The following is a 24,894-nucleotide window of genomic DNA, read 5'->3' on the forward strand; positions in this document are numbered from 1 at the left end:
AGGCATTACTGCAAATGTCTTGTTTTCATTCTCTGATACATGCAGTCAAACTGCCTATGAAGCAAATACCAATTCACCTTAAACGCCAATGGATAAGGGAAAACAATTGGGAAACCAACATTATTCTTACATCTAAAACTGATTCTACTTGTTTACCTTGTTATATTTCTTTCCATGAACATTTTAACTTTTAATGTAGCTATAATTAATATGAATATAAATTGAAACTTAAACATAATCTCTTTCAGATTCATCTAACAATTTAGGGCGTTCATATCTGTTTCATAAGTCCTAAGGAAAACAAAATGTGACCTCTAATCTAGAATATTCTTGTAATCTTTATTAAAAGTTAAATTAGAATTTTATAGCAAAGTAATATGGTCTGTATGTCCAAATTATGGATTTAAAAATTCCTTAATTTATTTAGATTAAGATACAAAGCTGATTCCCAGTATATTTCATAGAAGTGTGTTTTCATTTTTTGAACAAGCAGGGTTCAGTGGACATTTTAAGGATCTTGCTCGCATCAGCCCTGTATATACCCAGAGATTACTGGATCCACTAAATGGACAATGAAAATTGGTCGAGGGCTTCCCTGGTGGCGCAGCGGTTGAGAGTCCGCCTGCCGATGCAGGGGACACATGTTCGTGCCCCGGTCCGGGAAGATACCACGTGCCGCGGAGCGGCTAGGCCTGTGCGCCATGGCCGCTGAGCCTGCGCGTCCGGAGCCTGTGCTCCGCAATGGGAGAGGCCATAGCAGTGAGAGGCCCGCGTACCGTAAAAAAAAAAAAAAAAAAAGAAAATTGGTCGAGGCTGTTGATGAAAGCTTCAACAGGAATCTGATACACAGACACAGACTTTATTGTTATAGCCAGTGAAACTGAAGTCTTCCTTAAAACTGTGCTTCTGATAGGCTGAAGATAGAGTAATGGACTGTTAGTTCTTTAAGCCAAAAATGCATGGATCTGTTCTACAAAGGCTTCATTCTCTGCCTGTGGTCAGTAACTTGAGGGTCTTCTGTGGATTCTGCACTGCTGACATCTTCATACTGCAAAGCTCTGCCAGCGTTATTTGCAGTATTTCTGAGGTCTAGCAAAGTCCTCTGATGTTAGTTGGGTACCTCCCTGGGAAACTGTACTGAAAAGTGCAGGATCAATGGCCGTAATAGTCTGTGGAGTAGGCTGGATAGTGTTACTTGTTACACCTGTGCTGGGAGGAACTTCTTCTGGGGTATTAGCAGGAATGTGGGCACCGGGAGGAATTTGTATTCCAGTAAAGCTGCTTGATGTCATGTTGCTTGGGTCATAAGTTGAAGATGACGGCTGAGGGGCTGAGTGGGCAGAGAGGTTGCTCCAGAATTTTCATTTTCTCCAACATCATTATCTTCTTCAATCCCACCAGGCCCTGCTTGAGGAGTCTCTCCATTCTTTAAAAAATTATGAATATATGTTGCTTTCCACCTTGCATACTTTCTGTGTTTGACGTTTTCATTAGTGAGTTCTCAAACTGCTATTTTGACATCTATTAAAAGACTTTCAGTGTAGAAGAACTTGATCATGTTTCTGTGAAATCACCCAGCATGATCTTCATTATCTACATACAAAAACATTTTCAAAGCATAATTCTCCAAATGGGCAGAGCCAACTATTTCTTGAGTAACAGCTTCATTATCACCCAGCTGTTTCATAAGAGCTAACTGATCCATTAGCTTTGGTGAAAACGTACGAACTTTCAGGAGTTTTACTATCAACATTCATTCCTGTTTGCATTGCATACAAATGACAGTAATAAGCCACCACAGGGGGTCCCCGCTTGTCATGCTCCTGAGCCGTCCTCAAATGATGCTGTACGCTCTAAAACTGTGGGGGCAGTGGGGGCAGCGGAGCAAGCATGGACATCTCCACTCCAGGAATCCTATTTGGGCATGTTCTTATAGAAATTTTGCACTGACGTAAAGTATGAATGCCCTAAGATAATTAGAGTACAAAAGCAAAACTGTTGATAACTTTTGGTCGGAATTTGTTGTCTTGAGACTGTTTCACAGTCGTGGGTCATGTGTTCAGTATCCCCTGAAGCCCAATAATGGACTAATAATTGTCTCTTAAAGGGTGTGTACCTTTCAGCGAGCTGTTCCTAGAGATGATGAATTAAAAACCCCAACAGATGCCTCTGACCTGTGGCAGTGTCCTTCTGCCTTAAGCTCCAGTTGGTGAATAGATAGTTGCTGAGATCTGTAACTCAAATGGCAAAATGGATCAGAGGGGCCAAAAGGAAGGGTAGCCTAGGTGGCTTGTTGGAGGGCTTGCAGGTCATCCTCCTTGCTGTGGCCCCACTGAAAGGAAATGACCTTTCTTGTAACCCTTTAGATGGATGGCATTAAGAATGCAAGTAGATGAAGAGTTCCATCAGTCCCTGGGCTTCCTTTTTAATTGCTGGAGCAGAGAGGATCAAAGCCAGTCTTTTCCCATGGAATGAGACAATGAGACTCCATACCCAGGTCAAGCCCAGGAATTTCACTTGCGTACTTGTACGGTTTCTGTAAAAGTGGCCCAGCAAGTTGCCACTTGTGTGTCAGCAGGGTGTCCAGCCCTTGTTGGGCTGTTGTCCAGCTCCCTTCTCTGGACTCAATAGGATGACATTATCAGTAAAGTAGAGGGCTAGTCCCTCCTCTGGAAAATCTGGAGATTTTCCAGGCTTTGATACATTGATGACAGATAGGAAATTCAGATAGACTTGTGGAAGGATATGAATGGTGAATTGTACCCATTCCACATAAAGATGAACTGACTGGAATCATTCCCATTCAGAGGGATACTGAAAAGGGCGTTTGTGATATCCATTGCTGAATAACAAGTTCCCACACTCTGGACAAGTTACTACGACAGTCACACTGTCAGATACCACTGATGACAAGGTTGTCCTGTTGATTGAACAGCCAAAATCAATTGAGTATCTGTGAACTCAAGATCAGGTACACAAGTCAAGTGAATTATTGAATAGGGATATAGTCTCAAGGAGCCTTTTGCTGCGTTAAACTCAGTAAAGAGGGCAGTTTTTCCTTTTTCTTTCCCAGGCAGATTTTTGGGAGATAGAGGTACTAGGTGCTGGTAATCGGGTAGGTTCACAATATTCTTATGCTCCTCTAACATGGCCTTAAGTGCAGTAATTTCCACCAGGGCTTGGAAGAATGAGAGTAAAGTTACGATGGTACTCTCCTGGAGAGCCCCATGGTGTCCACTAGCACTTCTGGAGGCACATTAGCCTGGCTGGTGATGTGCCCTGTGGGACCCTTTGACTCTTGCAAATGATCCAGCAGTATGCCCTGAAAGAGTCTCACTAGCACCTCTCAAAGTGCTCCTTCCAGAAAGGAATTTTTTACTTTATTGACTACTTTGTTCTCTATGCCAGTCTGTCAGAGAAAGCTGCCTGTTTTGACTTGGTCAATTAAGATAGCAAGCCAAACTGAAAGTAACAATTAAGCTTTTATGTACTTCCTATAATAGTATAAGCAAGAGTCTAAACAGGAAAGGGCCCCAGCTCCACCAGTGTTTCATTTTCCCCGTGGAACCAAACCAGGCAAGGGTCAGATGTCAGTGCGGATGGGAGTAGGGGTTGGCGGAAGATTATCTCATATCTGAAGGAGCCCCAAACAAAAGGCTCTTGCCCTTTTATGACCTCAGGAACCTTGTGGATATTGATGTAGGATGGCTAGGAGTGTAAAGTCCTGAATACTGTGTAGTAACTGAGGAAAGTATCTTTAGGTTCCCCCAGTAAAGTGGTCTACACAGAGGCACCTGAAAAGCACAGTGTATCAGCTGACCCCTCCCCCTTTCACAAGGAGGCCTCTGATGGAGGCACCTGTATAGGAACCCAGAATGCATAAGAGCATGGTATGGATGGATGGGCCTTAGTCCTCCACTGAAACTACCTCCAGTGTCTAAAGTTCACTGGGTATGCATCAAATTTGGTGTGGGGTGAGAAGTATTCCCCCATGAGAACTTTCAGGTAGAGACCTTGTAATTGTCTGTGGTTGGACCTGCAAAATCAAGCAGGATTTTGAACTCCTGTATATACATATGTATACATATATATGCACATATATATACAGATATTCATACACACACCTACACTGAGTATCCTTTGTGTTTGTTGTGGTAGAGATAGAAATAAACTTGGCTCTTTGGAGTGCTTGAAAAAAGCTTGGCCTCCTTTGTATCTTGGTGGGGGATGGAGAAGGAAAACTTAGTTTCCTTGGAGCTTGGAGTGACAGTGAACCCCTTTTCACTTTGCCCCCAGGGATTTCAGTTGGGTATTAGATCTTTATACCTTGTTTACATTAATGACCCAGCTGTGCTGTCACATGTGGGTCATCATAGAATCCAGTCTCTGTTGGGTAGTACTCTTATCTGGTTCCAGTGGAGGATGTCATCAATATAGTGGAAGTTTTAGTACTCGATCTTGGAGCAGGGCGTTTTCTAGGTCATGGGCTTGTGGAAGGACATTAAAGGTATGTTGTAACCCATTGCACATAAGGTAAACTGATCCTGGCCATTTGTGTGAACAGGAATGTTAAAAAGGGCACTTGTGATATCAGTTGCTGCATACTTACGTGACTCACCTTGAGCAGTAAACTTCTGTGAAGGTCACAGGACCATGTGATGCCAGTGTCTGGAGCTGTACTATGGCATTGAGCCAGCGGTAATCAATTGAGTCTCTAGGCACCCAAGGCCTTACACACAGAGCGCAAGGGCTTATGAATGGAGAAATAACCTCATGGAGAACTTTTGTTTCATTAAGTTCAGCAATAAGGGCAATGAGTTGTTTTTGGTTGGTAAAGGTGCTAGGCACTGGTTTTCCACATGCCCCCCTAAAATGGCCCTAAAATGCAGTAGTTCCTATCAGGCCTTAGGGGTGAGATGCACATAGAAAATACATCTAAACCAGTAATACATTCAGTCATGGAAGCCATAACAATGGAGATTTTTAGTGGTGTGTAGGGACATGCCTATAGTTGGATTTGGATAAAGATCCCATTTGGTGAGCTCAGACCAAAAACCAGTGAGCATTATCTGTTTTCTCCTCATCGTAGTGTCCGTGGTTATAGAGATCTTAGTCATATGTGCATCAGTGTCCAAAAGGCCCAGATATGCAACTCACACCTATCTCTCCATTGAACCTTAGCTCATATCCTCATATTACAACTGGGGAGATAAGAATCTTAGCCTAACCTTAATTCTTATTTATATAGAAAACGGAGAGGTTGGGTAAAAGTAATGGCAGGGGGGTTGTGTCTCGGGTTCATCTCAAGATTCACTGGGAAATGCAGAGGGAAGAGCACTTGTGTTAGTCATAGGTGTCATCATCATTTGGACTCTAGAGTGTCTGTGTGTTGGGTCACCTATGAATTCCTTGGTGGAGAGTCCATCAGTGTTCTCTGTGAGTTCCCATTGTTGAGTAACTAGACCCAGAGATTTCCTTGGGAAACCACTTAAACAGGTCATCCATAAATGGGTTCCTGATTACCATTTTTAGGTCACTTTCTTCACTGGCCAGATGATATCTATCTGTTGGTGGTTCTTCCTTTCCCTGAAATTTGTCAGTGAAGATCTGGATTGTCTTGTAAACCAATTGACATCACCTTATAAGGAGGTTTAATTGAACTAGGAAAACAGCACAGGTGGCACAAATGACACTGGAAATCTGAGTCTGGTTACCAGTCTCATCATCTACTGTTCTTGCTGCTCATTGTTGAACAAAAGGACCATCAGAGTGGCTTATCAGGCACCTTCCAGATGGTTATACGGGTGGTTAAAACACCTTTTTTCACTGTCAGGAAACTCATCATAAGTGGGCCAAACCTGAGAAAGGAGCTGGGGAAGGAGAGGGAATCAAGTGTTCACATCATTGCCCTCCCCACTTCCTTGGGCAGAGTGGCCGCTGTCAAAGCACTCTGAAAGAGGGAGTCTGTTGTGACACATCTCTTCACCAAGTTTCACAAATTACCTCCTTTTTTTTACTGGGGTATAGTTGTTTTACAATGTTGTGTTAGTTTCTACTGTACAGCGAAGTGAAGTAGAGTTCCCTGTGCTATACAGCAGGTTCTCATTAGTTATCTATACATATTAGTGTATATATGTCAATCCCAATCTCCCAATTCAGCCTGCCCCCCATTTCCCCCCTTGATGTCCATACATTTGTTTTCTGCATCTGTGACTCTATTTCTGCCTTGCAAACAGGTTCATCTGTACCGTTTTTCTAGATTCCACATATATGCCTTAATATATGATATTTGTTTTTCTCTTTCTGACTTACTTCACTCTGCATGACAGTCTCTAGGTCCATCCACATCTCTACAAATGACCCAATTTTGTTCCCTTTTATGGCTGAGTAATATTCCATTGTATATATGTACCATGTCTTCTTTATCCATTCTTCTGTCTGTCGATAGACTTTTCTCCAAAGAAGAAATACAGATGGCCAAGAGGCACATGAAAAGATGCTCAACATCACTAATTATTAGAGAAATTCAAATCAAAACTACAATGAGGTATCACCTCACACCAGTTAGAATGGGCATCATCAGAAAATCTGCAAACAATAAATGCTGGAGAGGGTGTGGAGAAAAGGGAACCCTCTTGCACTGTTGGTGGAAATGTAAATTGATACAGCCACTATGGAGAACAGTATGGATGTTTCTCAAAAAACTAAAAATAGAACTACCATATGACCCAGCAATCCCACTACTGGGCATATACCCAGAGGAAAGCGGTAATTCAAAAAGACACATGCATGCCAATGTTCATTGCAACACTATTTACAGTAGTCAGGTCATGGAAGCAACAAATAACCTCCTTAATGATAGAGGAGAAGTACCCCGGTCTAACTGGTCTCGTCAAGTCACTGGCAAAGCAATCTTTTTTTTTTTTTTTTTTTGCGATACACGGGCCTCTCACTGTTGTGGCCTCTCCCATTGCAGAGCACAGGCTCCGGGTGCGCAGGCCCAGCAGCCATGGCTCACGGGCCTAGCTGCTCCACGGCATGTGGGATCTTCCCGGCCGGGGCACAAACCCGTGTCCCCTGCATCGGCAGGCGGACTCTGAACCACCGCGCCATCAGGGAAGCCCTGGCAAAGCAATCTTGAGAGCTTTACATTCTTTTTCATTAAAAATGAGTCTCAAAAAATCACTGCATTATAGGCTGTCTTATCAATGCCAGGGACAGACTTAGCACTAACAGTAGTAGTTCAGTGAGCATGGTCTTCAGTGTCTTTGGTAACAAACTATTTTGTTTTCTGGTTTGTCTTTCTTATGTTTCATTTTGTAAAGGTAACTATCTCTCTATTTTTTTTGTTTTCTTTTTGTTCTTTCCTAAAAGATAATATACTATTCTATCAGTTTTTTATTTCATTTAACATTATATACTAGACGTTCCGCCATGTTAGTTTATGGGATCTTTTTCATTCCTTTTACAGTTGTATGTGCAGTTGTTTGGACCATACTGTACAGCATAGTTGATATTACCATAGTTTATAGTATATACCTTGGTTTATGGAACCAATCTCCTACATTTCCACATGTAAGTGGTTCTGAGTATTTTACAATTGCAGATATGCTGTAATGAATAATCTTGTGCATATACCTTTTTGTGGTTTGGTTTATGACTGTGTTTTAACCTAAAGTGTTAAGAAAACTGGAGACCAAACTGGAACATATTTGAAACCCATGAATATTAATGAAATGATGAGACAGTTTCAGTACACATCCATTAAAACTCTTCTCACCATTTTCATATCAATCCAGCATTATGGTAATTTACAGACAACTTTTGAAAATGTGAGAAAATGCTGAGGTACATTTGTCAGTAACTTGAAAGTATAGGATCAAACAGTGTATCTATTTTTCCTTTTATTGGACTAAATGCCTCTCTTTGTGTAGCTCATCGTAAAGTACCAGATGAAAATCCTGTGCTTGAGCATGGAGACTCAATGTCAGAAACTCAACTGGAAGTAAAGAAACAAAGACCTTCTAAAGGAGAAAGACTCAATAGTAAGTATAATAATTATAGATAACTTTATTTTAAATTAAACTATCAGAAGATTATTTTTCTTTGGTTCATGAACATGTATTTTATAGAAATCTTATACCTTGACTTAGAGTATGAACACCCTAAGATAACTAGAGAACAAAGGCAAAATTATTCGTACCCTTTGGTTGGTATTTCTGATCCCTTGGTCGTAGGTCAGCCACTCAGCATCTACCAAGACCCTATAACAGGTCAATAAATGTCTCTTAAAGGGTGTTTACCTTTCAGCTGACTCCTAGAGATATGGGTTTGAAAGCCGAAAGGGGTGCCTCAAGACCCCTTGTGTCAGGGGTCTTCTGCCACAGCCTCCAACTGGTAAACAGAAATGTTGCTGAGTTCTGTAACTCAAAGAGCAAATGGCGGGGGGTGGGTGGGGAAGGGCAGCCTGGTGGCCTGTCTGAGGATCTCCACGTCATCCTCTTGGTCGTGACCCCACTGAAAGGAAGAGGCCTTTCTAGTTACTCCATAGATAGGTGCCATCACGGACCATACATGGGGAATGTGACAGTGTAAGTTGCTTAATTGTCCCACCAATTGCTAGGTCTTCATTTCATTTGTGGAAGTACAGAGGACCAACGCTTGGCACACTTCTCTGGAATGAGATATCATGACCCTTACAGATCATGCTCAGGAATTTTATTAGGGTGCCAGATTACTACCTTTTCTATAATAATGACCCCACTGAGTTGCTATATGTGGGTCTGTGAGGCATCCAGTCTTTGTTTAATAGTACCCATGTTGGGCCCTAAGACAATGTCATCAATAGAGTAGAAGTCTGTTGCACCCTCTGAGAGTGGGATGTTTCCATATCATCACTTTTGTGTTGATGACGTATTTCGAGAATTTTGGTAGCCTTGTGGAAGTATGGTTGTGGTGTATGGCAGACCAACCCGCAAAAAGGTATACTGATCATGATCATCCACAATAAAGGGAGGCTGAAAATGGCTTTCGTTATATCAACTGCTGCATACCAAGTTCCCTCAACTTCAGACAATAGCCTGTATCACATTCACAATGTCAGATACCATAGATGTAAGGGCTACACTATGACACTGAGCTGTGTATATCAAATGAGTCTCTGTGCATCTAAAGCTGTGGGCACAAGTTGACTGAGTTATTGAATAGTTAAATAGTCTCATGGAAAACTTTCACTCCATGAAGCAGTCATTTTTCTTCCTCAGGTAGGTATTTGGGGAGAAAAAAGCACTAGGCACTGGTAATTGGATTGGTTCACAGTCTAACACATGCCAACTAAAATGGCCCTAACTGCAGCAATTCCTGTTAGGAGTTAATACAAAGCAGGGATTCACATTGACAATTCATTTATAGTAATGATAACGTATATTAATGGGGCCATAACAATGGAAATTTATAGTGATCTAAAGGGAAACACCCATCGTTGGATCTGGATAAGGATCCCATTGGTAATGGCCTCAGACCCAATGACCTGTGACCCTTACCCAGATCCCTCACCCTTACCCAGTGAACATTATGTGTTTCTCCATCATGCTGGTGTCAGGAGTTGTGATCACAGTCACATAGCCCCAGTATCCAAAAGACCCAAGAAATGCAGTTCTTTCCTACCTCCCCATTAAACGCTGACCTTAGCATAGGTCCTCATGTTCCTACTGAGGACAAAGGGACTTGGTCTAACTCATAGTCTTGTTCATTCTTGAAAGCAGAGTGTTCTTGATAAAGGTTGCTGGGCTCTCAGTCTCACGTCAAAATTCAATGGAAAGACCTGAGCAATAGCACTTGTATTAGTCATCACCCCCGCGTGGACCCCAGTTCAGCTTCCTTTCAGGCATCCCTTGGCCCACTACCAGGCCATGAGTTCCTTGGTAGTGAGCCCATCAGCCTACCTCTTTGACACCTCGTTATTGGATATTCACCCATAGATCTCTTATAGAGATCTAGGTCTAGATTGTCCAGGAGTAGGTTATTGATTACCATTTTCACATTGCTTTTACTGTTGGTCAGTCACTGCTACCTTGGCAGTAGGTGCTATTCCATGTCCAACAGTTTTGCAGTTAATGTCTAAATTGTCTAGTGCCAAATGACCTGACCTTATGAGGAGGCTTACTTGAGCTTGATACCTACCTAGCAAGGGTGGCATGAATGAATCAAGAAATCTGAGTCTGGTTAAGAATCTCACTCTCCTCACTCTATCAGTGTAGACCCTGGGACCACCAGCGTAGCACAGAGGGACACTGTCACTTCTGCAGTGGTGATCCAAACATGTTTTTCAGTGGTATAGAACTCATCACAGATTGGTCATCCTGTCAGAGCCAAAATAGTACCCAGATGAGGAAGGAGAGAGTCTCAGATGTTTGCTTTTTTTATTCCCCACTTTTCTTCCACCTCCTCAGCCAATATGACTGCTGTCAAGACTCTCTAAAGAAGTTGTTTTGTAGTGACAGGCCCAACAGTGTGTGTGACCTTCTCCTTCACCAAGTTTAACAAGATTAATCCCTTTAATATGGAGGCAAACTACCAGGTTTCTAAGATTTCTTTTGCTACTGGGTCATGCAGGGTCTCCCACAACTTTAGATCCCATCACTGGTGGACCATAAGCAGTAGCCACAAATTGCTTCCCTAGCTTTCTCAGAGTCCCTCTGGTGAATCTCTAATTTGATTGACCCAGCAGGTGTCTCAGCCAGTGAATCGAGGTCTAAAGAGAAGGAACTTTGCTCCCCCCTCAGAACTGAAAAGCCTATAAAAATAAAATAGCACTCTCCTAGAGCACCCTGTGTGGTCTGTTAGCCCTGTCCAAAGCACATTGGCCTGGCTGCCCCAGGAGGCTCTCAGACTTCTGTCTAATGATCCTATGGTACCCTCTCCCCCATCACTCCAGAAATGTCCCACTGATTTACTGAGCACATCCCAAAGTGTGCCTTCCCAAAAGGCATTGAGCTTCACTTACCCTGCTTGCTGCTCCAATCTGTCTGAGAGAGAAATGCCAGTTTTTGAGTTGGTCAATTAAAATAACAAGCCAAACTAAAAGTAACAAACCTTTGTTCACTTACCTCAATAGTTCAAGCAGTAAAGGACCCCAGCTCTAGCAATGTTCTGTTTTCCCACTTGAAATAGCAGTGGGTGAGGGTTAGATGTATCAGTGCAAACTGGTATGAGATGTAGGAGAGGATCATCTCACAGCTGAAGGAGCACCAGACAAAAGGCTCTTGCTATTTTATGGGTCCTACGCCCTCAAAAGGTAGTGGTGGGAGGGATGGGAGTAGAAACATCCTGAATACTGAATCATAACTGAGAAAAGTTTCTTCAAGCCCCGCCCACCCCCCATAAGGTAGTCTAGGCAGTGGCAGTGCCCGAACAATACAGTGTCCCAGTCAAGTCCCACCCCCGCCTCCATTTGACGGTGACTGGGCTAAGAATGCAGTGTACTTGAGAGAGTGATGGGGGCGGGAGGCCTGTGTCCCCTGCAGTGCACTGGCTATGCATCAAGTCTCTGTGGGTTGAGAAACTTCTTTTCCCCATGGTAACTGCCAGGTAATGCCTTTATAATTGTCTGTGATTGTGCCTGAAAGATCACACATGAGATCCAGCCTGGCGTCAGGTTTCTTAAGTATATTCACACTTTTATATATGTACTTGTATATACATATGTAGTTATACACATATATTAGCCTGTATACCTACACGTGTGTATATAAACCTGCATAGACATATTTAGAATTTATGATAAATCTTGGAAACCTTCAATTCTACTTCATCCCCTCAGGGCTTGTTCTGCCTACTTCCATTTCATGTGTGCATGTCCTTTCTTCCACTTCGTGAATACTCTCTCTGAATAATATAACACATCTACTCATTTGGTCCATCTTGTTATGCCTATAAAATTATTTTGGAATTTCTTCGCCTATAGGTATGGAAAAACAATCCTGAAAATATTTTGTCATGTGTTTACAGTCTCTCCACACTTCTGCCCATGAATGAGCGTATATGTCAAATATTGTATTGATGAGTTACTTGCATTAGTACTTTTTTTCTTTCAGTAGGTTCATTTCTTTAAGTTTGCTTTCAGTTTTAGTTCCTCTTTTGTTATTTAATTTTATTTTTGAAACATGTGGAACCTGACCCTGCTTCCAAAAGTAAAAACTATACAAAAAGGTATACTTAGAGGAGTAGCATTTCTTCTTCAGTTCTCTCCCTTTTACCCTATGGGTAACCAACTACATTGTTTTCTATCTCACTTGTTTTTCATTTTGTAAAGGTAAGTATCTCTCTAATTCTCTCCCTCTCTCTCTCTCTGTCTCTCTCTGTCTCTTATTTCCTTATTTTCCCTTCTTCCTTACCTAGAAGGTACCATACAACTTTTCACCTTTGGGTTTTTTTTTTCCACTTGATATTATCTTCTTGAAATCCCTCCAAGTCAGTTTATAGAGGTTCATTTGATCCTTTTTACATGTCTACATACAACAGTTTGTACCATGTTATTTACCATAATTTACCAAGTTTATAGTATATGTATTAGCTTGTTTATCTATTCTCCCATGCATGAACATTTATATGCAATTACGAATAATGCTGTAATTAGCAAATTGTACACTTGCATTTTGTTGATTGGTCTATGAAGTCTATGTGATCTGTAAAATATAAATAACCTAAGAGAAATAGAGACAAATGTAAACTATGTATAATGCCTGGAAATGTTTATGAGATAATGAGAAAGAGTCAAAACACATCTATTTATTAAACTCCTCTCACAGTCTTATCAGATCTAGCATTATGGTGACTTCACTATAACTTCAGAAAAGTGAGAATGTTGCTGTATTCTTATTATAAATTTGATATATAGGGATTTATAATAGTTGTATTTTTCTATTCAGTGGACTAAGTATATCTCTTATGTAGCTCATGATAGAGCATCAGATGAAAATCTTATATGTGAGCATCAAGAACCAATGTCAAAAACCCAAATGCAAGTAAAGAAGCAAAGAGAGAAAAGACACAGTCAGTATACTAACTACAGATAACTTTAAGTTATTTAAAATTAATTACAGCTAAAGACCTTCTTCTTTGGTTCATAAATCTGTATTTTAATGGATATTTTGGAGAAATTTTATACTTTAACCTAAAGTATAAATACCCTAAGATAACTAGAGGATAAAAGCTAAAGTTATGAAACTTTTGGTCAGTATTTCTGATTGTAATATTTTTCATAGTCATGGTTCATGCACTCAGTATCCACTAAACCAATAATAGGCACATAATTGTCTCTCAAAAGGTGTGTACCTTTCACCCTACTACAGGAAATTAGGCATACGGAAGCCTAAATTAATCCACTATCTTGTGGAATTGCCTTCTTCCAAAGACTCTAAATGATGAACAGAGAAGTTGCTGAGAGCTGTATCTCAATTCATTATCAGAGGGGCCAAGGAGAAGTGTGACCTGGGAGGCCTGTTGGATGGCCTCCAGGCCATCCGCTTGAGATCCATTCAAATGTAGGTGCATTTTTGGAAACTTAATAGTTGGTTGCAGTCAGGATCCCACTGAGGGGAATGTAAGAGTGTCAGTAGCAGAATAGCTCCACAGATTTTTGGGACTCTTGTATTTGTTGTGAGTAAGAGGACAAATATTGGTGGTTATCTCCTCAAGATGATACGTATTGTGCTTTCCCACACAGTCCTTGTCCATGTCCCTGTTAATGACCCAGCTGTGTTGCTGAGTATGGGTCAACATAGCATCAGTCCCTGTAGGGTAGTACACATGCCTGGGCCCACCAGGAGGATGCCACCAATATAGTGGGCAGCTAGTTGGGAGTGGGTCTTCTTCCTGCTCATGGCCTTGTGGGAAGGACATTAAAGGTGTGTTGCAATCCATTACACAAGAGGCAAACTGATCCTGATCATCTGTGTGGACAGTGATGCTGAGAAGGGCATTTGCAATGCGAATTACTTTATACCTGTTTCCCTCAGCTTGGGCAAGAGCCTCTATGGCAGTCACAGTATCCAGTAAGGCCAGTGTCCTGATCTGTACCACAGCATTAAGCTGCCTGTAATCCAGTGTGTAGGCATGTTAGGCCATATGCACAGGTTCATTCAATTATTGAATGGAGAGGTAATCTCACAGAGATGTTTGGCTTACCTAAACTCAGCAAAGAAGGCAGGCATTTGTTTTTCTTTGCTTAGTAGTTGTTTTTGGAGACGAATCTCTAGGCACTGGTAGTCTGGTAGGTTTACAGTCTTCCATATGCCCCACTAAAATGACCCTGAGTGCAGTAGCGCTCATCACGGCTTGGTGCTGATGTGAGTTGGAGTTCACATAGAAAATACACCTGTACTCGTTAAATATTCAGTAGTGGGGGCCATAAAATAGAGGTATATAGTGTCCAAAGGCACCCCCCACCATGGCCAGGTGTAAGTCTACGTCAAAAAGCATTAACTGTTTTCCTCTCATCCTGGCGTCACAGTTGTGGAGGTAACAGTCATTGGTAAACTAGTAGCCAAATGGCCCAAGGTATGCAGTCTCCCCCCACTGCCCCTATGAACTCTGAGTTGGTATATATTCTTAGGTGCCAAAGGGGACATAGGGACTTGGCCTAATCCCTAATTTTGTGTAATTTTATAAGCCAAGCATTCTGGGTAAAAATAGAGTTCTCCATTTCATCTTGAGACTGCTGGGAGGAGCAGAAGGAATAGCATGTGTATTAGTAATAAGTGTCATCACCATTTTGGTTCTCGTGGGGCTGTGTGTTGGCCCCCATGGCTCAGTACCTGTCCACAGGATGCTTGGTAGAGTCCATCCATCCCTTCCTTGAGCCTCCATTGCTGGGTAACTAGACAGTGTTTCCAGCAGCAGGGAACTCACCATGGGTGGGCGGAAATTTTCAGAAACCAAATGTCAACCAGAAGAGGAAAGGGAGTGTCTTAGGTGTTTGTGTCTTTTCTTCCCCACCCCCTTCCTTGTCCTCCTTGGACAAAGTGCTCCATGTCAGGGAACTCAGAACCAGGGGTTCTGTTGGGACACCGCCAACAAGGTGCCACTGTCCTTCACGAAGTTAACAAGAGTAGCTCCTCCATGGTGGAGTCTCTGTAGTCTCCTCAGGTTGCTGGTCAAGTGAAACTGAGAAATCTGGATCCTTTTTCATTAGACATGAGTTTCAAAACCTCACTGTTTTCATTAGACATGAGTTTCAAAACCTCACTGTATCACGGGCTATCCATCAGTGCCAGAGACAGGCTAAGAGTTAATAGTAGTCACTGGGTACAACTCAGCCAGCACTTTCTGCAGTGACTTCTGTAACCCTCCAGGTTGTCTTTTGGTTTATATTTTCTCTGTTTCATCTTTTGAAGATAAGTTATCTTTTGTCTTTTTTTTTTCCCTTTTCTTCTTTCTTTCTTAAAAGTTAGCCTGTTAAAATTCTCTCTTTCAGGTTTTTTTCCTTCATTAAGCCTTACATCCTAGAAATGCTCCCAAGTCAGTTTGTCAGGATGTTTTTCATTTCCTCTTATACCTATTTGTACAGCTGTGTGCGCTACATTATATCCCATAGTTTATATTTTCATAGTTTACATACACTACTTTAGCTTACCAATTCGTATGCTTGTATGCTTAAGTGGTTTTGAGTATTTTGCAAATACAGGTATGCTGCAGTGAATAATATTGAACATATCTATTTTCCTTGTTTGATCTGTCAGTGTGTATTAACTGAAAACATCAGGAAAACTCAGAAAACGAGAGACTAATATAAAACATATTTAAAATTAGGAATATTAATGATATGAAAAAATACTTTCCACACACACTCATTAAGACTCATAGTTTTCACATCTGATCTCGCATTATGGTGATTTACTTATAACTTCATGTAAATGGGAGAAAATACCACTGTTCTCTGCTTTAAATTTGAAATCTAGGGATCTCTTTTTTTATTTAATGGACTAAATCCTTCTCTTTATGTAGCTCAGGATGAAGTACCAGATGGAAATCGTATGCTTGAGCATCAAGATTCTGTGTCAAAATCAGAGATTCAAGTGAAGAAACAAAGCCCTCACAAAGGGGAAAGACATATTAGTAAGTACAAAAGCTACAGAAGACTTCAAGTGATTTTAAATTAAGCTCATTACAAGATGTTTTTATTTTGGTTCACGGATACATGTTTTTTGAGCATATGTTTTATAGAAATTTTACACTTTGACTAAAGTGTGAATACCATGAGATAACTAGAGAAAAACAGCAGAAATATTGAACCCTTTGGTTGGAATTTCTGTTCTTAAGATTATTTTATGACCAGAAGATGAATGCCCCAAGGCCCAATAGCAGGTGAATAATTGTCTCTCCAAAGTAGTGTGCCTTTCAGCTGACTCCAGGTAATTATGGGTACAGAAGTCCAATGGATTCCTCTACGTTTCACAGCAGGCTTTTGCCATAGGCTCCAATGGCAAACAGATGTTTCTGAGATCTGTAAATCAAGCATCAGATGGGGGTCATGGGACCTGTTGGAGGGTCCTTAGGGCACCCTCTTGGTTGTGTCCTCACTGAAAGGAAGCAGCCTTTCTGGTAACCCCATAGATGGGTGTCATCAAGGGCTCCACATGGGCAAATGAGAGTGCAAGTGGTCAAAGAATGTCACTAATTGCTGGACCGCTTTTTATTTATTGGAGTTGATTAGCCCAAGTGTGGCAGTCTTATCCTCTGGAATGAGATGTCATGCCCCTTAGAGGACATGTCCAGGAATTTCACTAAGTTACCAGGTAACTAACTGTACCTTGTGTGTACTGATGGCCCAGCCAAGAGCTACTGGTGGGTTCACAGTGCATCTAATCCTTGTTGGGGGTGTCCTTGTCTGGGCCCACTTGAATGAAAACTAGTCCTCCCTTTGAGAGCAGGCTGCTTAGACGTCATGGGCTGTGCCCTGATTATAGATATTTGAGCAATTTGGTGGCCATGTGAAGGACATTAGTAGGATATTGCAACTCCTTTCATATAAGGTTAAACTAATAACTGGGATCATTTATGTGGAGAGGCATGCAGCAAAGGGCATTTGGTTTGCATATTGAGGTCCTTCAGTTTGGAAAACAGCCTGTATGACAGTTACAGTGTAGGTACCACCGGGTCTCACCGCTGTACTATAGCACTGACCTACCAAAATCAATTGAGTCACATGTACTTGAGGCTGTGTGCAAAGATCACGTTAGTTATTCAAATGGGAAATAGTCTCATGGAGAAATTTCTGTTTATTAAGCTCAGCAGTGAGAGCAGTTTATGTCTTTTTCTTCCCAGGAATTAGTTTAGGGAGACACAAGTGGGAGGCACTGTTTAGTCTGGAGGTTCTCAGTCTTCCACGTGCCCCTCTAAAATGCCCCTAAATACAGCAGTTCCCATGAGGGAACTGAATTCGAGTGTGGGTGCACATAGAAGATACATCTACATCATTACACATTCAGTAGTGAGGACCATAAAAATGGAGTTTTGTGGTTGCCTGAAAGGATACACTCACAGTGTAGTGTTTGACCAAGGGTGTCCTTGGTGGTGGCCTCAGATGAAAAGCCAGAGAGCTTTATCTCTTTCCCCCAGCACCTGGTGTCAGAGGCTATGGAGATCATGGTCACCTGTGCACCAGTAGCCTAAGGGCTGTAGAAATGCAGCAGTGCCCCACCCCACTTTGAATTCTGACCTTGGCATACATGCTCAGATCACCACCCGTGGCAGGAATATTTTGTGTATGTATGTGTGTGTGTATATATATTTATATATATATATACACACACACACACACACACATACAACAGATATATATAGATAGGTAGATCAATAGATATTGCCTAGAAATGTTAGTGTTACACCTTCTTTAACAAATGCCCATTAAAAATATCCTCTCAAATTTTATGTCACATCTGACATTATGGTAATTTACTTATAACTTTATCAAAATGAGAGAAAATTTTGCTGTATATATGTTATAAATTTGAAATCTAGAGATTGCATACTAGATATGTTTTTCCATGGAGGAACTAAATGCATCTCTTTATGTAGCTCATGATGACACACCAGACAAAAATCCTGTGCTTAAACATCAAGAGTCAGTGTCAGAACTCCCCACGCAAGTACAAAAACAAATAACTTCCAGAGGAGGACAACACAGTAGTAAGTATAACAAATATAGGTACCTTTAAATGTTAAAAAAGTAATCACATCAGAACTTATTTCTTTAGTTCATGAATATGTATTTGAGCATATAATTTATAGGAATTTTACACTTTGATCTAAATGTGAATACCATAAAACAACTAGAGAAGAAGAAACATTTAACATTTGGTTGGAATTTCTTGTTATAAAACTACTTCATGGTGGGACTTCTGCACTCAGTGTCCACCAAGATCCGTAACTGGTCAGTAGTCTTTCAAAGGGTGTTTACTTTCAGTCAACAATAGAAGATTATGAGTCCAAAGCCAGCTGGCACCTCTGATGTGTGGCAGTGTTCTTTTGCCAGAGGCTCCAATTGGCAAACAGAGAGGTTGCTGAGACCCGCAACCTAAAAGGCGGTAGATTCAAGGGGGCAAGGAAAAGGGTTGCCTGTGTAGCCCGTTGGAGGGTCTCTAGGGTATCCTGTTGTCAGGCCCCACTCAGGGTAAAGGTCTTTTTGGTTACCTGATTGATGGGTGCTGTCATCAAGGTGGCCTTGTAGGGGAAGTTGTGAGTACCAGTATCTGAATACTCCCACAAGTCATTGGGCATCCTTTGTGTTTGTTGGGGCTGAGAGCCTGAGCATGACTAAAACTAGGCAGTTATTGTCTCCGGACTGAGAGCTACTGTCCCTTCCCAGTTTATTCCCAGAAATTTCCCAGGATTCATAAGCCCTTGTGCCTTGTCCATAGTAATGTCCTAGACATGTTGCTACATGTGCGTCAAAATGGCATACAGTCCTGGTTGAGTAGTACCCTTTCCTCAACCCACTAGGAGGCATTCATTAATATATGGAAGGCTAGGGCTCCATCTGGAAGTGGGACTTCTTCCTGCTCATGGCCTTGTGGAAGGGCATTAAAGGTGTATTGCAACACATTGCACCAAAGGCAAACTGATCCTGATCCTCTGTGTGGACAGGGATGCTGAAAAGGGCATTTGCAATGTGAATTGCTTCATACCTATTTCCCTCAGCTTGGGCAAAAGCTGTGTCAGTCAGTGTCAGGTAATACTATTGCCATAGTTGTACTACATCACTGAGCCTGATTTTTGCTTGAGTTTCCAGGTACCCAAGGCCTTTTGCAAAGCTCAGATAATGAACCTTGGCTTCCTTAAGCACAGCAATGGGGGCAGTTTTGTTTGTTTGTTTTTGAATTCCTGAGGCAATTAATGCTGTTTTTGAGAGACAATACTGCTAGCAGGTAATAGTTTGGTAGGTTTACAGTCTTCCATATGCCCCACTAAAATGGTCTTAAATGCAATAATATCCTTTAGGCTTTAGAGTAAGTGTAATCTGGTATACATATCGATAATATATCTATAACAATAATCCATTCAGTAGTGGTGCCACAATAATGATATGTTACACCTGTAGTCAGGCTGGGTAAGGATCTTGGTGGTGTTGGCTTCAGACAGAAAATCAGAGAGCATTATCAATTTTCTCATTCTCATTCCAGGGGATTGGGGGTCACCATCAACTGTGGACCATTACCAAAAGGCCCAAGAAATGCAATTCTCCCTCATGTGTACTCTGAACTTTGACCCTTGGCATAGGATCTCACTCCTTCACTCTGGACTTAGGAACATTGGACATTTCATAGTCTTGTTTAATCCAAAAAGTTTGGGTAAAAGTTGGTAAGGCTCTATGATTCATTTTAGAATTTACTGGAAGAAGGAAAAGAAATAGCACTTCTGTTAGTCATAGGGGTCATTATTACCTGGCATACCCTATAGGGGTTGCCATTTGGCCCCTTAAGGTATGCTACTTGGCCATGAGTTTCTAAGTAGAGAACCCATTAATCTCTTCTTTTGAGCTCCCACTGTTTAAAAAACAGACCCAGAGGTATTGGGAGAGCACTACCCAAATTCTCCACTAGTGTGTTCCCAGTTACCATTTTCATGTCACCTTATGTGATAGTCTCTCTCTGTTATTTTGGCAGTAGTTACATTTTCCCTGCCCAGGAATTTGTCAGTTAAGTTCTGGATTATGTCACTAACAGACGGACCTGATGTTATGAGGAGCTTTAATTGAGCTTGATAACCAGCAGGAGTGGCACTAATGAACCTAGAGTCTTGTTAACAATCTCATCATCCACCACTGTCACTCTCTCATTGTAGAACCAAGGGACCACCAGTGTAGTTTGCAGGGCTGCTATCCTCTGGAAACTTGTTCTAAACATGTGTTTTAGTCATAGAGAACCCATCACTGGTGGGCCAAAGCTGTCACAGCCCAAATGGTTTCTAGCTGAGGAAGAAGGACTTGAGTGTTCCTCTTAGCCTCCTTGATCAAACTTTCTGCTGTCAGACACTCCTAAGGAGGTCCACCCACGAAGTGCCACTGATCCTCACTAACTTTAAGAAGAGCTAACACCAGTCCTTCTCAAACTCTTCCAAAATTGCAGAGGGAGAAACCCTCCCAAATTCATTCTACGAAGCCACCATCACCCTGATACCAAAACCAGAAAAAGGCATCACAAAAAAAGAAAAGTATAGACCAGTATCACTGATGAACATAGATGCAAAAATCCTGAACAAAATGCTAGCAAACAGAATCCAACAGCACATTAAAAGGATCATACACCACAATCAAGTGGGATTTGTCCCAGGGATGCAAGGATTCTTCAATATACACAAATCAATCAGTGTGATACACCACATTAACAAATTAAGGAATAAAAACCATATGATCATCTCAATAGATGCAGAAAAGGCTGTTGACAAATTTCAACACCCATTTATGATAAAAACTCTCCATTAAATGGGCATAGAGGGAACCTACCTCAACATAATAAAGGCCATATATGACAAACCCACAGCAAGCATCATACTCAATGGTAAAAAACTGAAAGCATTTCCACTAAGATCAGGAACAAGACAGGGATGTCCACTCTAACCACTCTTATTCAACTTAATTTTGGAAGCCCTAGCCACAGCAATCAGAGAAGAAAAAGAAATAAAAGGAATCAAATTGGAAAAGAAGTAAAACTGTCACTGTTTGCCAATGACATGATATTATACATAGAAAATGCTGAAGATGCCACCAGAAAACTACTAGAACTAATCAATGAATTGGGTAAAGTTGCAGGATACAAAATTAATGCACAGAAATCTCTGGCATTCCTATACACCAACAATGAAAAATCAGAAAGAGAAATTAAGAAAACACTCCCATTTACCATTGCAACAAAAAGAATAAAATACCTAGGAATAAACCTGCCTAAGGAGGCAAAAGACTTGTATTCAGAAAACTGTAAAACACTGTTGAAAGAAATCAAAGATGACATAAACAGATGGAGAGATATACCATGTTCTTGGATGGGAAGAATCAGTGTTGTGAAAATGACTATACTGCCCAAAGCAATCTACAGAGTCAGTACACTCCCTATCAAACTACCAATGGCATTCTTCACAGAATTAGAACCAAAAACCTTACAATTTGTATAGAAACACAAAAGACCCCGAATAGTCAAAGAAATCTTGAGAAAGAAAAACGGAGTTGTAGGAATCAGGCTCCCTGACTTCAAACTATACCACAAAGCTACAGTAATAAAGACAGTATTGTATTGGTGCAAAAACAGCCATTCTGGCTGGTGTGAGGTGATGTCTTATTGTGGTTTTGATTTGCATTTCTCTCATAATTAGTGATGTTGAACATCTTTTCATGTACCTCTTGGCCATCTGTATGTCTTCTTTGGAGAAATGTCTATTTAGGTCTTCTGCCCATTTTTTTTAATTGGGGTTGTTTGTTTTTATGCTATTAAGCCACATGAGCTGTTTGTAAATTTTGAAGACTAATCCCTTGTTGGTTGCTTCGTTTGCAGATATTTTCTCCCATTCTGTGAGTTGTCTTTTTGTTTTGTTTATGGTTTCCTTTGATGTGCAAAAGTTTGAGTTTAGTTAGGTCCCGTTTGTTTATTTTTGTTTTTATTTCCATTACTCTGGGAGATGGATCAAAAAAGATATTGCTGCCATTTATGTCAGAGAGTGTTCTGCCTATGTTTTCCTCTAAGAGTTTTATAGTGTCCAGTCTTACATTTAGGTCTTTAATCCATTTTGAGTTTATTTTTGTGTATGGTGTTAAAGAGTGTTCTAACTTCGTTTTTTTACATGTAGCTGTTCAGTTATCACAGCACCATTGATTGAGGAGACTGTCTTTCCTCCATTGTATAGTCTTGCCTCCTTTGTCACAGATTAATTGGCCATAGGTGCATGGGTTTATTTCTGGGCCTCCTACCCTATTCCATTGATCTATATTCCCATTTTTTTCCAGTACCATACTGTTTTAATGACTGTAGTTTTGTAGTATAGTCTGACATCAGGGAGCTTGATTCCTCCAGCTCTGTTTTTCTCTCTCAAGATTGCTTTGGCTATTCGGGGTCTTTTGTGTCTCCACGCATATTTTAAGATTTTTTGTTCTAGTTCTGTGAAAAATGCCATTGGTAATTTGATAGGGATTGCATTGAATCTGTAGATTGCCTTGGGTAGTATAGTCATTTTGACAATATTGATTCTGCCAAGCCAAGAATATGGTATATCTTTCCGTCTGTTTGTGTCAACTTCTGTTTCTTTCATCAGCATCTTATAATTTTCAGAGTACAGGTTTTTTGCCTCCTTAGGTAGGTTTATTTTCAGGCATTTTATTCTTTTTGATGTGATGGTAAATGGGATTGTTCCTTTAATTTCTCTTTCTGATCTTTCATTGTCAGTGTATAGAAATGCAACAGATTTCTGTGTATTAATTTTGTAACCTGCAGATTTACCAAATTCTTTGATGAGCTCTAGTAGTTTTCTGGTAGCATCTTTAGGATTTTCTATCTATAGTATTATGTCATCTGCAAACAGTGACAGTTTAATTTCTTCTTTTCCAATTTGGATTTCTTTTTCTTCTCTGACTTCTGTAGCTAGGACTTCCAAAGCTATGTTGAATAAAAGTGGTGAGAGTGGGGCTTCCCTGGTGGCGCAGTGGTTGAGAATCTGCCTGCCAATGCAGGGGACACGGGTTCGAGCCCTGGTCTGGGAAGATCCCACATGCCGTGGAGCAACTGGGCCCGTGAGCCACAACTACTGAGCTTGTGCATCTGGAGCCTGCGCTCCGCAACAGGAGAGGCCGCGACAGTGAGAGGCCCACACACCGCGATGAAGAGTGGCCCCCGCTCGCCACAACTAGAGAAAGCCCTCGCACAGAAACGAAGACCCAACGCAGTCAAATAAATAAATAAATAAAATAGATTTATAAAAAAAAAAAAAGTGGTGAGAGTGGACATCCTTATCTTGTTCCTGATCTTAGAAGAAATGTTTTCAGCTTTTCACCGTTGAGTTTGATGTTATCTGTAGGTTTGTCGTATATGGCCTTTATTATGTTGAGGTATGTGCCCTCTATGCCCACTTTCTGGAGAGTTTTTATCACAAATAGGTGTTGAATTTTCTTAAAACCTTTTTCTGCATCTATCGAGATGATCATATGGTTTTTATTCTTCAGTTTATTGATGTGATGTATCACACTCATTGATTTGTGGATCTTGAAAAGTCCTTGCATCCCTGGGGTAAATCCCCCTTGATCATGGTGTACAATCTGTTTACTATATTGTTGGATTCAGGTTGCTAGTATTTTGTTGAGGATTTTTGTGTCTGTGTTCATCAGTGATATTGGCCTGTAGTTTTCTTTTTTGTGTGGTATCCTTGTTTGGTTTTGGTATCACAGTAATGGTGGCCTCATAGAATGAGTTTGGGAGTTTTCCTTCCTCTGCAGTTTTTTGGAACAGTTTCAGGATAGGTGTTAACTCTTCTCTAAATGTTTGATAGAATTTGTCTGTGAAGCCACCTGACCCTGGACTTTCGTTTGTTGGGAGTTTTTTAATCACAGTTTCAATTTCAGTACTTATGATTGGCCTGTTCATATTTTCTGTTTCTTCCTGGTTCAATCATGGTAGACTGTACGTTTCTAAGAATTTGTCCATTTCTTCCAGGCTGTCCATTTTATTGGCATATATTTGCTTGTAGTAGTCTCTTACGATTCTTTGTATCTCTGTGGTGTCACAACTTCTCCTCTTTCATTTCTAATTTTAGTGATTTGAGTCCTCTCCTTTTTTTCTTGATGAGTCTGGTTAAAGGTTTATCAATGTTGTTTATCTTTTCAAAGAACCAGCTTTTAGTTTCATTGATCTTTGCTGTTGTTTTTTTCATCTCTATTTCATTTATTTCTTCTCTGATCGTCTACTAGCTAGGTTTTGTTTGTTTTCTTTCTCTGGTTCCTTTAGGCATAAGTTTAGGTTGTTTAATTGAGATTTTTCTTGTTTCCTGAGGTAAGATTGTATTGCTATAAAATTCCTTCTTAGAACTGCTTTTACTGCCTCTCATAGGATCATTGTGCTTTCATGTTTATTTGTCTGTAGGCATTTTTTGGTTTCCTCTTTGACTTCTTCAGTGAGCCATTGGTTGTTTAGTTGCATATTTTTAGCCTCCACGTGTTCGTGTTTTTTACAGTTTTTTTTTTCTTGTAGTTTATTTCTAATTTCATAGTGCTGTGGTCACAAAAGATGATTGATATGATTTCAGTTTTCTTAAATTTACCAAGGCTCGCTTTGTGGCCCAGCATGTGTTCAGTCCTGGTGAATGTTCTGTGTGCACATGAGAAGAATGTGCTGCTGCTTTTGGATGGAATGCTCTAGA

At 40.8% G+C, this 24,894-nt stretch overlaps 1 protein-coding gene and 1 pseudogene across 29 annotated transcripts in view; one reads left to right on the forward strand and one right to left on the reverse strand.

The window, feature by feature from the left end:
- CCDC7 (coiled-coil domain containing 7) overlaps positions 1–24,894 on the forward strand; it is a 295,714-nt gene that overhangs the window by 147,161 nt on the left and 123,659 nt on the right. For 25 of the 29 annotated variants that reach the window (XM_032621413.1, XM_032621412.1, XM_032621420.1 and 22 more), the window contains 3 exons: positions 7,935–8,045; positions 16,006–16,116; positions 18,079–18,189. The exons of 1 other annotated variant lie outside the window; for it this stretch is intronic. In XM_032621413.1, the coding sequence (XP_032477304.1) occupies positions 7,935–8,045; positions 16,006–16,116; positions 18,079–18,189 (333 nt within the window). Of the gene's footprint in view, positions 1–7,934; positions 8,046–16,005; positions 16,117–18,078; positions 18,190–19,284; positions 20,682–24,894 lie in introns of those variants that run through there. 3 more of the 29 variants (XM_032621436.1, XM_032621439.1, XM_032621438.1) reach the window with 3 other exon arrangements.
- Positions 982–1,898, reverse strand: LOC116748446 (annotated as a pseudogene).

This window comes from Phocoena sinus, chromosome 2 (genome assembly GCF_008692025.1).
Source record: "Phocoena sinus isolate mPhoSin1 chromosome 2, mPhoSin1.pri, whole genome shotgun sequence".
Classification (NCBI taxonomy): domain Eukaryota; kingdom Metazoa; phylum Chordata; class Mammalia; order Artiodactyla; family Phocoenidae; genus Phocoena; species Phocoena sinus.